Here is a 14048-nt window from a genome sequence, read left to right on the forward strand (position 1 = left end):
ACATTGGTTCCTTTTCTGGCCTTCAAAGCTTAGAGATGACAAAATGTTTTGAACTTATTGCCACTATATTGTTGTTTCAGTCATTTCAAGCAAGACTTCCAAAAATTCTCTCATTACAACTTTTCAAATTTAAGGATTTTTTGCATTCTTAAAGTACATTTGATATCTTTGGCTTTTGAACCGTTGGTCAGACAAAAAACAACACCTCCGACTCATTTATAATTATTTTGAATCATCATCGACAAAGCCATCAGTTAACTGAGGAAATAATGGGAAGATTAACTGAACTGCAGCCCTAAAATGTGCTGTATACCATCCTCTTCTTCTTTTTCTTCCTCTGTTTCTGTAATCTAGCAGAGTTGACCTCGAGTCATTTGTTTGCAAGGCGCATTTCTGGCTCAAAGATTCATGAGCAGCACTGCAGCTGCTGCTAGTTTGACAACAGAAAACGTTATCTTGTGGAGGCAGAAGAGCCAAAAAAAATGTTCGAAGATCCGACCTTTTGTTGACCTCTGGATCCGTGCCCCTATTCTTCCCCTCTTTTATAGAAAGGGCCCCTTGAGCTTTTGATAGCGTAGTATCCAAGCTGGCACACCCCGAGCTCTTTCCCTCCTCCTTTCTCTCGTCTCACTCATCCAGCCTATCAGCCTCCTTGTAAAAGTGACTTTTGTCCTTCCTATCTGCTCCATTTTAGCTTCATTCTTTATTCATTATCCATTGCAGGGGATTGGAACATGGTCATTGTAATCTGTACTCTAGTGCTAAGCATTGTGTAACAGATGGGCTGTAATGTTCACTGGCACTTGGGTGACTATCCATAGTCAGTCATAAGTGCACTGAAGGTTAACACCAGTCTTTGACGGTGGCATTGTCCCAAGAGATGGAGAGCAAAGAGGGATATTCATCCATTTGGGGGTTTAATTTCTTTTTTCAAGAGCATTTCCGCCTTAAGCCCTACGTTCAGCGAGGCCTACTATGCGCACCATATGGATGGTTAGTGTTGTGGCTGTGCAGTGGTATCATGACAAAGGATACACAGTCATTATGAAAGTGTAGGCGAACAGATGATCATATACATGCCAGCTGCTTTCTGATTGGACTGAAGTGGGATATTAAAGAGGAAGGGGGAACAGAGGAAGTAAGGGGTAGGCGGACAAACAGCTAGCCAAGTTATGACTGACGTCCTGTACTTAGTGAGGGGAAACTTACAGTGACCCTCATGTGTGGGCGGGCGATAAAGGGTGAGATTAAAGAACAACTGACCTTTTTGTCCTCCAGATTGGAATGACCCACAAACCCGGTCAGAGCCTGAATCAGAGCACGCATATGCACAGTATGTCTGTATATCTATTCCACGTGCTTCGTGTGCACACATACTGTTTCTGCACTGACAATCGAGCAGATTTAATGTCATAGTCTATTTAATCTGTCACACATCTGGCATATCATGTGTAGGCTTTCTGCACACGTGTTGTTTATGAGGCTTCGATATTTAGATTATCGTCCATGAGTAATATTATTGATTTCTCAGCAGCCCAGCATTGGAAACAGAAGGGACATTATGTACTTTACATACTGTAGCCACAGCGTGGACCAGCACTATGCTACCCGTCTCTTTGTCCCCCTGTCTCCGTTTGTGTCACCACTCAGGCATTTTGAAGTCAGATAGAGAGCTTGAGATGTCTGTGGAAATCAATTTCAGCAAAGAAGAGTGCATGAGGATGAGTTTGATCATTGCCTGAGGCGCCGTATCGCATAGGTACATGCTACCATCATGTTAGTATCATAAATGAGCTGAGCGTCGCTTCAGTAATGGTTGCCCTAGGCAGCAACATTTGGAGCAACTGTGGCATTTTGTCTAATAGCTCCTGTTGGCTGCTGCTATTCTTGAGCTGGGAAAGAAAATCTGTATTTCTTTCCTTTCCTAAAATCCAGCAAATGCGTGAATAAGAGTGCATTGATTGTCTCCGTCACAAAAAGCGAGAATCAAAGTGTGCATGTGGAGTGGAATCAATAGGGCATCAGCAAGCAAAAGAAAGCACTGATATAAACTCACCAACACAGAGGAGCCGAAACTTCATCAAAGCCTCAGTCTAACTTCTCATTTCAGTGCAGTTATACTGAAGTCTTATCACTCCAGTTACAAACAGTTAGAATATGACAACTCCGTCAACTTCAGCACCCAAAATGTGACGGATGTTTGCCGGGAATGTCAAACTTCCTCTTTGCTTTGGTAACAGACACAAACACACATTTAGAGCGCCTCTCTGCCGCTCTGACCTCTGAGACTCACACAGCGACTTCATACCTTCTCCACCTCCGGGCGCAGCAGATATACTAAGCCATCCTTAAATTGTCCTGGCACCATCAACTATCCGCTGGAATGGCTCGTTGCCACACTGGCACACACTCACTCACTGAAACACCTTCTCTCTCTTCCTTCATCCCCCTGAATGTCTCCTTCCACTCACTGGTCAGAGTCTCATTTCATCCATTTTTGTCTCTTCTCCTTCCCATCGCTTCTTATCTTTCCAGTGCTCCCCTCTTCGTCACGTCTTGTTTACTCACCCCTGTACTCTCCAATCCTCCTCCTCCTCCATTTCATCACTCTCTCACTTTTGCCGTACTTGTCATTATTACTTTTCTCTCCGCTCGGAGACTCACTCGCTCATGCACCTTCCTCCTCTCGGTTTTTTTTTCTTTTCACCTTTGCTGTTCACGTTATCCAAACGGAGCTGGAGCACTTCATTAAAACGGTGATGGAGAGGCGGCTCATTTGGCTTTTGCGCGTGCTTAATTTGCATTTTGTCTTTCAGCGCTATGTCACGATGAACAATAATCCCCAGGAATTAAAGTGGAGAGGCACTCAGATCAGACCTGGTGTCGGCCTCATAACGAGCTGCGTTTCAAAACGCTGTTATCTGCAATTATTTGCAACTTGCATCAGCCGATTCTGCCCTGTGAACCCACACTGCGTTGATAGTAGTGCATGTCCTTTCTAATTTTCTGTCAAGGCATACGGACGAGAGACGTGAACCCTGTGTGTGTTTCAGTAAGCTAATATTTAAAAGAGACAGTGAAAAGGGTAGAAGGTTCAACAGATAACTAGATGCACTAGACGTTTTTCTCTCTACCTGATTGAGTACACAAGTAATAAGTGCCTGCAGCAGCTATCTTTAACCAGCACACAGAAACTCACACCCAGATGAAACATTTTTTTTTAGTCGCAGACGTAACTGAAATGAGCCTGTCGTGACAGCTCAATTGGAAGATGGCTGTGTGGTTAGAAGCACTATCTTTTGTGCTCTGCTGCTTTTCACCAGTGTTTTCTGTCAGCAGCCGCCAACAACATGACTGATTCCATCTCTGGCAGGCCACCGGCTGCAGAGCGTCTCGCCCAGTCACCTCAGCTAACTGACACCGGTGCTGGCCCTCCCAAAGTGCATTAGCGTTACAAGCTAATAATCTCCTGTTTGGTAATTACAAGTCAATTACAAACACGGAAGTGTCTGTCACTCCCTCGCCACCGCAATTATTATCAATCACCAGCAGCGACAGAGCCTGCTGTATCGACCTAAGCCTAGTTTTCTTTTTGTTCCCTGCTGAAGAGATGCCGATACAGAAGAGCATTCACACACCTTCCACAGATGTTTGTAAAGACATGCTTAAGGTCTTTATTAAAATGTTCTGTCTGTGTGTGTGTGTGTGTGTGTGTGTGTGTGTGTGTGTGTGTGTGTGTGTGTGTGTGTGTGTGTGTGTGTGTGTCAGCAGAAGGCAGACTATGGGGAAAACAGCTGTGAGGTGGCTCCTTGAGATTGTAAGCTGCAGATGAGAGTGCTGGAATCTTTAATTATCCAGCCACCGCCTGGGAAATGTAGTTTTATTTCTTCCTTTTATCTCCTTTGCCTGTATTGTTGCTGTATTCACACACAGGGCTCGCTTTTCATGTATGAACGTCGAGCTGAGGACTTTTAAGTAGCTGTGAGGTGCCAGAAGGGCAGCCTTTAAGTGGTGGCTCAGGTTTTTTTTTATTTTTATTTATCTGCTTCTCTTCACATAAACCACCTCATGGGTAGCGTAGTCTTCTTCCAGCATGCAGTTAGAGTCCCCAGCTTGGTTGATAGTGCAGCGGCTACAGTAGTGTTAATGAGGGTCGAAGCCGTAGATGTAGATGAAATCGCGTGCTTAGAAGTGGAGTCACACCTACAGCTGCATGTGGGGAATCCATACAGGGAACACACATATGCAGGGCGCCTCCAGGGAGGGCTGTTCCATCTATCAAAGTGCAGTTGTTGTTGTTTGGTACACATGCTCTGCAGTCAGGTGCCTCATGTGATGCGGTCGGCTGCTGTCACACTGGTGAGCCACTGGTTCGGACTCTGATGATAAGCCTCGTGGGAATGTCAGTGTTTTCCGTACAGTAGGTTCTCTGGAACAAAATGAGGCCTCGTGGGCAAACAGCGTTTCACGCACTCGCACCGCTGTTGTGGCTTATGAGCTGTCCCCGAGCAGAGAGGACAGACATAGTACATGTGTGGGTCCCTCATGATGTCCAACACTCACTCACTTTCTATTTATTTAAAATGTGTGTGTGTTGTGGGGGTGGGGCCAGTAATTGTGAACACACTGAGACACGTGTGTGTGTGTGTGTGTGTGTGTGTGTGTGTGGGTGTGTGTGGGTGTGGGTGGGTGGGTGGGTGTGGGTGTGTGTGGGTGGGTGGGTGTGTGTGCCTGAGTCGAGGCAGTAAGCACTCCGTGGACCAGTTTCCCATCGTCTCCACCCCAGCCTAAAACTTTCTCACCATGTCATCCATAAATGGCTTTTAGTCGAATCCAGACCACCATTTGACTGACTTTAAGGTTGCTGCCCTTCCCGTTCCACCCCAACGCCTGTCACACCCCTTCAAGAACCCCCACCTCATCCCAGAAAAACACCACAGGGCGCATATAAACACGCATCCACACTCAGCTCCATGGATATGTGACAGCATGACCGCTCCCCACCAATGGCTCAATACCTAATTTACAAGTAGAGTTAGAGATGGGGCCTTTTAATGGACATTTTCTGCTCCCCTGTTATTGACTGCACACACACACACACACACACACACACACACACACACACACACACACACACACACACACACACACACACACACACACTTGCACAGCCTCCCCTGCTGCCACTGCTCTGAGGGCCCTTTTGACATGGCCTAGCTGACACGCGCCGCTTCCCAAATGCCATTCCTTCTTCTGCAGATGTACACACACACACACACACACACACCCTGGGGGTGAGAAGAGGGACGGTCGGGAAGTGGAGTGGAGGTGCTGTGTTGTTCAGACTTAGATTATTTTGAGTTGTATTTTGAGAAAATTGATATTTGAGAAAAAGAAGAGCAAATTCTTCACGCAGTCTGTATAAAAGTAAGTGTGTGTGTGTTTTGTGTACACGCACATGTATGTGTGTGTGTGACGTATTTCTATGATACATAAGTGTTTTATGTAAGACTTGTTTTCTTTCCAGTGCCCCTGGGAGAGTACTGGAGAATGTTCTCTGTGGTATCTGTTGTTAGTCCTTGCATTTGATGTGTGTGTGCATGCACATGTTTTACATGTGTGTTTCCTCCTTAACTCTATGAACCCGTGCTGGTGGGCTTGTCACGCCACGTTCCTGCCAGAGCGCCTGATCTCCTCCGACAGACACGCTGGGGGGACCAGCGTGCAACATGGCGTAATCCCAGTTTACCTCAGAAAAGGACAATGACACTGGTGCACATGATGTGCAGCGAAGGTTCATCTTTTTCACGTTTTTCACACATTTCCACAAAAAACGAAGGCGCAGACTGGCGTCAATTGATTTGAGCTCAAATTGATGTCCACGTGCATCCAAACGTTGTGTTCTGCAGAAAGAAGACATTTAAATTTCTCTTAGATCATTGATGGCTCAGAACATGCTTCAAGTCGTAGTCTGTGTGTGTCACAGAGAGACAAAACAAGCCTTCCAGGATTCTCTCCCTGGTTAGCTGTGGCGCTTATGTGACGAGCCTTTCCCCATCAAACCACTTTTACTATGAAAAATCTGAAGAGACTTTCCCGAAAGCCTGGCCTCCTCTCTGCCTGCCATGCAGTATTCATGCACTGGCATGTTGAGTGAGAGTCATCTCTTAGGACTACAATCCACAGCTCAGCCAAGTACACTCAACTTGAAACAGTGTGAGTTACAGACATAAAAGCCATTATGTTCCGGCAAATGCTCTGACGACGACCTGTCTTGTGCGGAGTTTTCAAAAGGAGACGGAGATGTCAGGCGGAGGGAGAATGAAACGAGATGTAATGAGGATTGAGAGAGCGGTACAAAAAAAACAAGAATGCACAAACAAAGAAACAAAAGGGAGTGAGTGGCTTTATTTGCGGTTGGAGTGTGACTGCTCGTGTCTGCGAGGCTGTGCGTCTGATCGTCATTGCTGTTAATGAGAAAAGCTCAACATGCGTGGAGGACAAGCCTCATTGTTCCCTTTCCACTCAAGTGCTTCTTACGTCGCCTGACATCCCATCAAGACGCCGGAGGACCAAGAGAGCACACCCGACGCTGCAACTTAGTCACTTGCTTTTCATATGCGCTCTGTCCAAAATCTGGTTTCACTTAGCATTTTTTCGCGGCAGCTCACCTACGCACCAGACGCGCGCAACCTGACAGAAAGCCGCCACGTTAGCGCTCACTCAGATCCATCACTTTCACACCACGCTCACCAGAACGCCACCTGGGCACGGCATGTGCCGGGCCAGCGCGGGGAGATGCTCGGTCTCACTCTCGCGCTCTCAGGCAGACAGATTCACAGCCAGGCAGACACACTGACGAGTGCCAAAACACCAGACCCGCACCACCTGTCGCTCATCTTATGAAAAGCATCACACGTACACAAAGTCTCCCACCAAGTCTGCCGCTCCAAAGTTACCTGCCCGCATTCAAACCGACTCTCTGTTGTTTTTTCCTGAATGTGCATGGAGTTATTTTCTCAGAATGCTGTGATAAATTCACTCGAACGTGAGCCATCGGCGTGAAATTAGAATAAATTGACTTCTGTAATCAGTTAAACTTTCTGATAGTTTTGCTGCACGTTTGCACTCTGAGCAGAGTTGAAATGGATGCTAAGAATTAATCACACACGTCAGGGACACTCCCACACACGCAGCACCCTCCTTAGCCGAGCAGCATACTCTCTGCTTCTGCCAGTGTCCATGGCCACTGTTCACCAAACATGGCATCTGTCTGGCATATGGGAGCTCTGTAGGGTCATCCAGACAAGCACACTGTCACCCGCTGCCTTCTGCCACCCAAACCCCCTCCAAACACGCCGCTTTTCTTCTCCACGTCCCCTCATTCAGTATCCGGTTCTTGTTCAGTTTCATATTCTCCTCCTCCACACAATCAGCTTGAAGCATCTTCCTCGTTGGCCTCCCTCCTTTGCTTTGCTGGAACATCGTTTCTTTTTCTGACAATTATGCATCATACCTCCCCTCCATCTCCCCCTCCTGGTATCTAACCTCGCACTTGTGTCCCATGATGAGAAACATTCCTCTCCTTTGCCACTTAAAGTCGTCTCCAGACGAGGTTCGCTTCTGTTTGTGTCGCAAATGAGCCATTATGCTTCCCCACTGGAGCCAATAGAAAGACTGTGAAAGAAGGATCCGGGACAGGATATGTGGAGCTGTTCAGAATCCAGGCAGGCAGTCATCATCGGTGTTCAGCTGCACACTGATTGGCTGTTGTGTTACACCGAGCTGAAGTGAGCAGAACAGTGAAAGATGAGGGCGAGCCAGCAAAGGCACCCTCCCGACCAGAGTACAAAGAGGCTCACCGTGATAGTTCCAATATGGCAGCGTATCATCTGTGCATATTGTGCTGTAGTGCTCTTGACTTGGCATCTTTCACAGGATGCTTTGCATTTGGATGCAGGCTCTCAGCTGCGTCGAGTCTGGCAAAAGTGAAGCCCGGATATGTTTTTATATTTCCTTTTTAAAGTTGAGCTTGGGTTTATATTCCTGGTTTGCCATTTTTCTCGCATTTTTTCCCTCTCTTTTCTGTTCAGAGCCACTTTGAAAGCCCCTCTCCCACATCACTTTAGCCTCCACCTAGCTCTCCAAGTGCTGCACTAGCAAAGACGGCTAAAACTGCTACGGGCACTGACAGCTCCCCTCCAAAGCCCTAATGGCATCACTGGCCTTTTGTGTCCGTGAAATATCGTCGGCTGGGTCCTCCATATGGTGACATCTGTCTGATGGGTCCAAGATGCCATGTCCCCACGCCTTCCAAAAAAATCTCTCCTTTAGTTGGCTTTGATGGATGACTTGTGCAGCCGCTGCACTTTCCCCAGCCACACAGTCACACGTGCACGGCCTTAGACAGAGTGGCTGGACCATCCAGCTGCAGGTCTGTTATCTTGCCGGTGCCATGTGCAGCGCAGCTATCAAATCAACCTATGCGCACGAGCTAGCTAAGCAATTAAACTCCAGAGCCCCATCCACACTCGACAGTTTTAACATCTGGCATCCTTGTTCTGCTGTGTGTGTGCGTCTGAGTGTGAAAGCCAGCTCATCTGCTGCTATAATAAGCCACAAAACATGCTGCACAATTGAATCCACTACAAGAGTGCAGTGACTCTTCTTCACTATCCCCTTTCAAGTGAATTTGCTTTCTTTGCGCGTCAAAAAATTGTTCTTTTTTGCCGTCATGCTAAAACTTCCCCTTAAGTCTGCCCCTCTCATCTGATTCCTGCAAACTGTACTCATGTTGGAAGCATTTGCTGCGCAACTCTTCCTTCCTTCCTCCATTCACAGACGGAGTGTGAGTGGTGTGGGTGGCCAGGGTTAAACATGGTGGAGGTGAGGTGAACTGTGCGTGAAGGCACTGTGTGGAGCTCCATCACTCTGTTTCCACTCCAGCTCCAGCTCCTCTCAGAGGGTCTGCCTGCGTGAGTTTTCCAAGGTTCATACATCCACTTGCACTGCACCCATCTAACCAAACACTGCCTCTCTCACTCTCTCTGCCCCCCCACCCAGACCTCCTGCCCTATGACTCATCACTGGTTCATTCGATGAGGCTAAATGGCTGCTCTAGCAGAAGCAGTCAATATGCTCAACACTGCACGTTGGCTTCCTCCACCTCTTTCATATCCTCTCACCGTGCCCACATAGAGGACGTCCACGTCTTTGTGTATCACATTTGTACGGGTGTGTGTGGGGGGGCAGCATAGGTTGAATAAGATTGTAAAGAACAACTGAATTAAAACCACATTTCATGAGCTGCTGTTCACGTTACTGCCCATAATGACCTCAACCTAATGAACACGAGCATTATTGTACGTTATTAAATATATTAATCAGTCTTTAAATGCATCATCATTTTCTAGTTCCATTGTTATTTTTAATAATCTGCTTACAGACAGACTGATAAAGACAGAATGAGTGAAATGGCTGAAATGTCGTCAGCACAAACCTCATCCTTCATACCTCATTCTAATGCATTTGTCCATATTTTCTTAAAGCCTGTGTAACTGTTGCTGAACAGAGGCTAAAGTGGCGATTGCAGAATAATGCTGAATCAATGCTCAAACATTGTGCAGCAGTGACACAAGTAGTACACTGTTGACTGGAAAGACACTAGCTAGTGGAAGCTGTGGGAAAAATTGCGAGGCACATTCTTCCTTGATTTCTGACATTTCGTATGCCAAATGATTAGTTTATTGATCGATAATGAAAATGATTGCAGCCCTATCCCAGACCTTGGAAGGCCTTCAGAGGCTCCACAGTCCAACTTGAATAAATGAAAGCACTGGCAAACAGAAAAACTTTGAATAACTGCACTTCTCCTCTTGACAAACTGTCTAACATACCTGTTTACTCCAGTACAACAGAGCTCTGATTTTTCTCCACGAAACACAGGTAGAACTTGGGGCTCACCCCCTTTTAGCTCGTAGCTCCCTTAAGGCGTCCTGTGAATGCACTTGATTATAAATTGCTGCTACACACCAGCGAGGTGTTGGCCTGAGGCTAGCAGGCACGAGGGGGTACGAGAGCCTCTCATCTCGAGTGGCTTTGCCAGTGTGAGCTGTAGCATGAAGCGCGAAGTGATGCCCTGCGCACGGCGGATGGAGCATGACCCCCAAACGCTGAGCCGTAATGCGGCGCTCTGCGCTCCGTATGCTTCCTTCACATGTTTGTGCGTTCCGCGCCCCCTGCAGTGACATAAGCGCTGTGTGCATGTGTGTTATCTTGATCCTGTTGATCTTCAGAGAACACTGTGTTCCTTCCAATCCAGCGTTGCTGGGAGGGTGAGCAAGTGCCCTTCTGAAAAAAATCTGAACTTTGTGCAAAAAAGACTTGTGAATTTCCATGTAAGCAGGTAAAAGAAATGTCTCCAGGGGCAGAGGAGGTTGAAAGGATGCATTGATTCACCTTAATCCTTTAAAATCCTACGTGTGACGCAGCGATGTGATATGCTAATGGCTCCTCTTTCTGCCCTAGGTGACAGAGTACCTGAACAGTCAAGAATCCGCCAAGAGTGCCAGGGTAAGTCACCTCATCCACACCCAGCAGTCTGCTCTCATTGTCTCTCCCTCTTTTCATCAGCTTCTCTCTCGCCTCCTACTCCTTAGAATTGTGGTTTGTCTGCTTCTCAGTGAGAAATCTAATATTGCCAAAACAAGAATACATTACAACACTAATTACTTTTCTACAGCAACTACCAGGGAGAAAGTGTCTTTTCCCTTTGCTCCTCTCTCTCTGTCAAGATGCGACACATTACTTTGGCAGTCACCATTGTCCCATATGGATTTCTGCCCACAGTCTGTGCAGGTCCATACTGTGAAAATGGGGGTGGGGATGTGTGCAAAAGTGTACAGTGGGGACAGGAAGAGACGAGGGAACCCATGGAGAATGAGTGGAAGGCAGCACATAACACACAGGGCTCCCGTTTTCACGATGAGTCACGTCACAGAGCTATGACACAACAGCGTCCAGCGCAGATGACTTTATCTGAGCCCAGTCAGAAACTGGCAGCGAAATAATGAAGAGGAGTATCAGGAATTTAAAACCAAGCACATGAACGAATCTAATCATTAAGCATTTATTCATTCATTCATCTCTGTTTAAAGGAGAAGCCTGGTGCTGCTCAATATGTTTCTTATCGTCAACAAATTCCATGAAGAGAACTAAGCCAACAATGAATTGATCTCACTAACAAGTATTGACTGCGTGGTCAAAGCCTGATGTACAGTAGCTTATTCCCCTCTTCCATAGAGCTCCACTGTTGTCCAGAAGCAGTTAAAACACATCAGTGACCCACAGCTTTGCAGTGGGTGACACGCTCCTTCATTAGTCTAAATTAACACGTCGATCACCACCTGCTGCCATCAATGCAACAATGCGACATGAAGTGCAACAAACCCAGATTCTGTGTAAAATCTAAACAAAACAGACATGTATTAAATAGAAAAAAAGTACAAAAAGTTTATTTAATGATTTTCCACATCAGCTTAAGTGATTTCAGTAAAGCAAATTCTGAACTTGATGCAGCAACACGATTGGATGAAGTGTAAGTCCATGTATACTACATGGGCTCAGACACTCGTCAGTAAACACATTTAGTTTGCAAATGAATGCCTTCTGCTTCATTCTGTCCCAGCTTTTCTGGAATCAGGGTTGTTCATCCTCTGCCACAGATACCTGAAGTCAGAAATCACACAGTAACAACATGGACTAATGTATTGGTGTTTTGGTTGTAGGAGCCCTTTTGGCAAAGTTCAGATTGCTTGTTTTTTTTTTTTGTTTTTTTTTACCTTTAGGCTATGACAGCAAATCCAGCCTTTTACAAGAGCTCTGCTAAGCCTGCACGGATGCTGACATCATTTTTTGTTTTCACTCATGTAAATGTCAGGCACGATGGCCCAAAATCCTCCATGAAGCCGTCCCTCCTCTGCGCTTTCAGTTCACCCGGTACACGCTCAGACAATGAGCCAGTCAGAGGTGGAATCGAATCACAATTGGAGTTACTGCTATGTTGTCAGGGTGTCGAGGAGGAGGAGAAAAAAGGCAGCAGTGTGAGAGACGGGAAATGGCAATGCGTACAAATGGCTTCATTCATTCATTCATTCATCCTAATAACTAGTGCTAATTAGCACACTCGCTAATTAGCTATGAATCACAGCATTAACAGCTGAGCGCGCATGCTTCTGAGAGCCAAAAAAGAAACATCCCACACACACACACACACACACACACACACACACACACACACACACACACACACACACACCCCTGTGACTGCACCATTTCTATTACATTTAAATAACCAATACCACACTGGATCCTGGTCCAAACCTCACACACACTTTGCCAACAGCGTTGTAATAAAGGCGACATTTAGCTGGGAAACGCATGTGATGCTTTATGAGCCGATGTGGGAATGTGAACGTAATGGAACGGGAGAAGTAATAGACTGGGTGCTTATTTGAGGCTTTGTTGGCCTCCAGCTTGAATGGGCAAGCACAATGATGATGCTGCAGGCACCTTCACGCTGGGCTGTAAGAGCAGTGATCTCCCTCTCCACATTGCACGGTGGCTTTCTGTCCACCCGCCACTCTCTCCTCTTCTTCTCTTGACCACTGAACATGTAATTTGCTGGAGAGGTTATTGAGGTCCCATTCAGAGCAATCGGGAACGTTTGATTTTATGGTTATTTGTCTCATCGCAGCCAATGAAATCTGTCTCTGTCTTCCCATCAGCTCAACATTTGGCGCTATGGAGACTTCCGCGCGGACGACGCCGATGAGTTTGGCTACAGGCGTTAAGAAAAGAAAGAAAGAAAAAATGGAAAACCACAAAACCGACCATCCAATCAACACCATTCCAAAGACCAACCTGGACGGCGAGTGGCGCTTTGGACAGAAGAAAAAGTAAATACAAAAAAACTAAACGACAAGCATTGACTCACTTTTCCTTTTTATCTGGCATTTCATCCCTCCAGTCCTGACTTCTCTCCTCTAATACCTTTTTTTTCCTCCAGCTAGCCCCTGTAGCTCCAAATAGAGCATGCTAGCAATGCTAAAACAAAAAAATAACCATGCGTGAATCACTTTCCATTCATCCTTTCTTTTCCTAATGGGCCACTGCCAGCTCAAGCAGCCTGCACTATTGCCAATCTGTGTTATTTGCCATTTTACCTTTTCAGCAGACTTCCTGTGTGACTGAAAATACTTATGATGCTTACTTGCGTATGTGTTCCAGCCAGTCATGTTCTTTGCTCTCTAATTTGCTCCAATCCCTGCTGTCCTCTGTACAGGAAGGGACTCTGGGGGAGATGCTTTTTTTTTTTTGCAAACGAATGCTTCCCTAATAAATTACATGTAAATGTGAGGATATGTTGAAAAGTGTAAATGGATTTATTTTAGAGAAATACTGTAGGTGGAGCCACACAGACAAAAAAAAACAAACAAAAAAAGGTTTATTTTTGTCTTCAGTGTATATCTGTGTGATGATGACATTTGCAGATGTTTTTGTGGGGAGTGTTTTGTCGTTTATTCATGTCACACTTTTATGACCAGTAAACCTTGATGCCATCAGGTGGCATTTTATCATCTCTATCTCCTTCTGTAAAGTTTACATTCTAATAATGGTTATGATCCAGTCTTGGGCAGTCTCTTCTTTCTGTCTCTGTATGCCATAGCAGAAAGTGTTCTGAAATGTTTCCACATAATGGACCTTTGCATTCTATTAAAAATATGCTGAATAAAAATAAGCAAACTAAAAGTATTCTGTTTTGGTTATTTCGAGAAAGAACGATTGAAGAGTGTTTTTTTGTTTTTTTTTTCCCCCTCATTAATAAACAGGCCTTGGAAGAGGGATCGGCCGGGTGGCGTCCATATTTCGGGATGTTTGTGCTAAAGTAGGAGAGCACTTCTACGCAGATAAAAGGTTTTGTTTAACCTGTAAAACAAAACACTCTGACGAAGGCCTCAGACTAAAAGCTCGGATGATTTTAAAATGAT

General features: G+C 45.8%; 1 protein-coding gene across 1 annotated transcript in view; it reads left to right on the plus strand.

Moving 5' to 3' along the window:
* snd1 (staphylococcal nuclease and tudor domain containing 1) overlaps window positions 1-13809 on the plus strand; it is a 167314-nt gene extending 153505 nt beyond the window's left edge. Inside the window, 2 exon segments of the mRNA XM_070991570.1 lie at window positions 10528-10572; window positions 12786-13809. Coding sequence (XP_070847671.1) covers window positions 10528-10572; window positions 12786-12851 — 111 coding nt within the window. The 3' untranslated portion in view covers window positions 12852-13809.
* The last annotated feature ends 239 nt before the right edge of the window (window positions 13810-14048 follow it).

The sequence above is a fragment of the Chaetodon trifascialis genome, chromosome 22 (genome assembly GCF_039877785.1).
Source record: "Chaetodon trifascialis isolate fChaTrf1 chromosome 22, fChaTrf1.hap1, whole genome shotgun sequence".
Lineage (NCBI taxonomy): Eukaryota > Metazoa > Chordata > Actinopteri > Chaetodontiformes > Chaetodontidae > Chaetodon > Chaetodon trifascialis.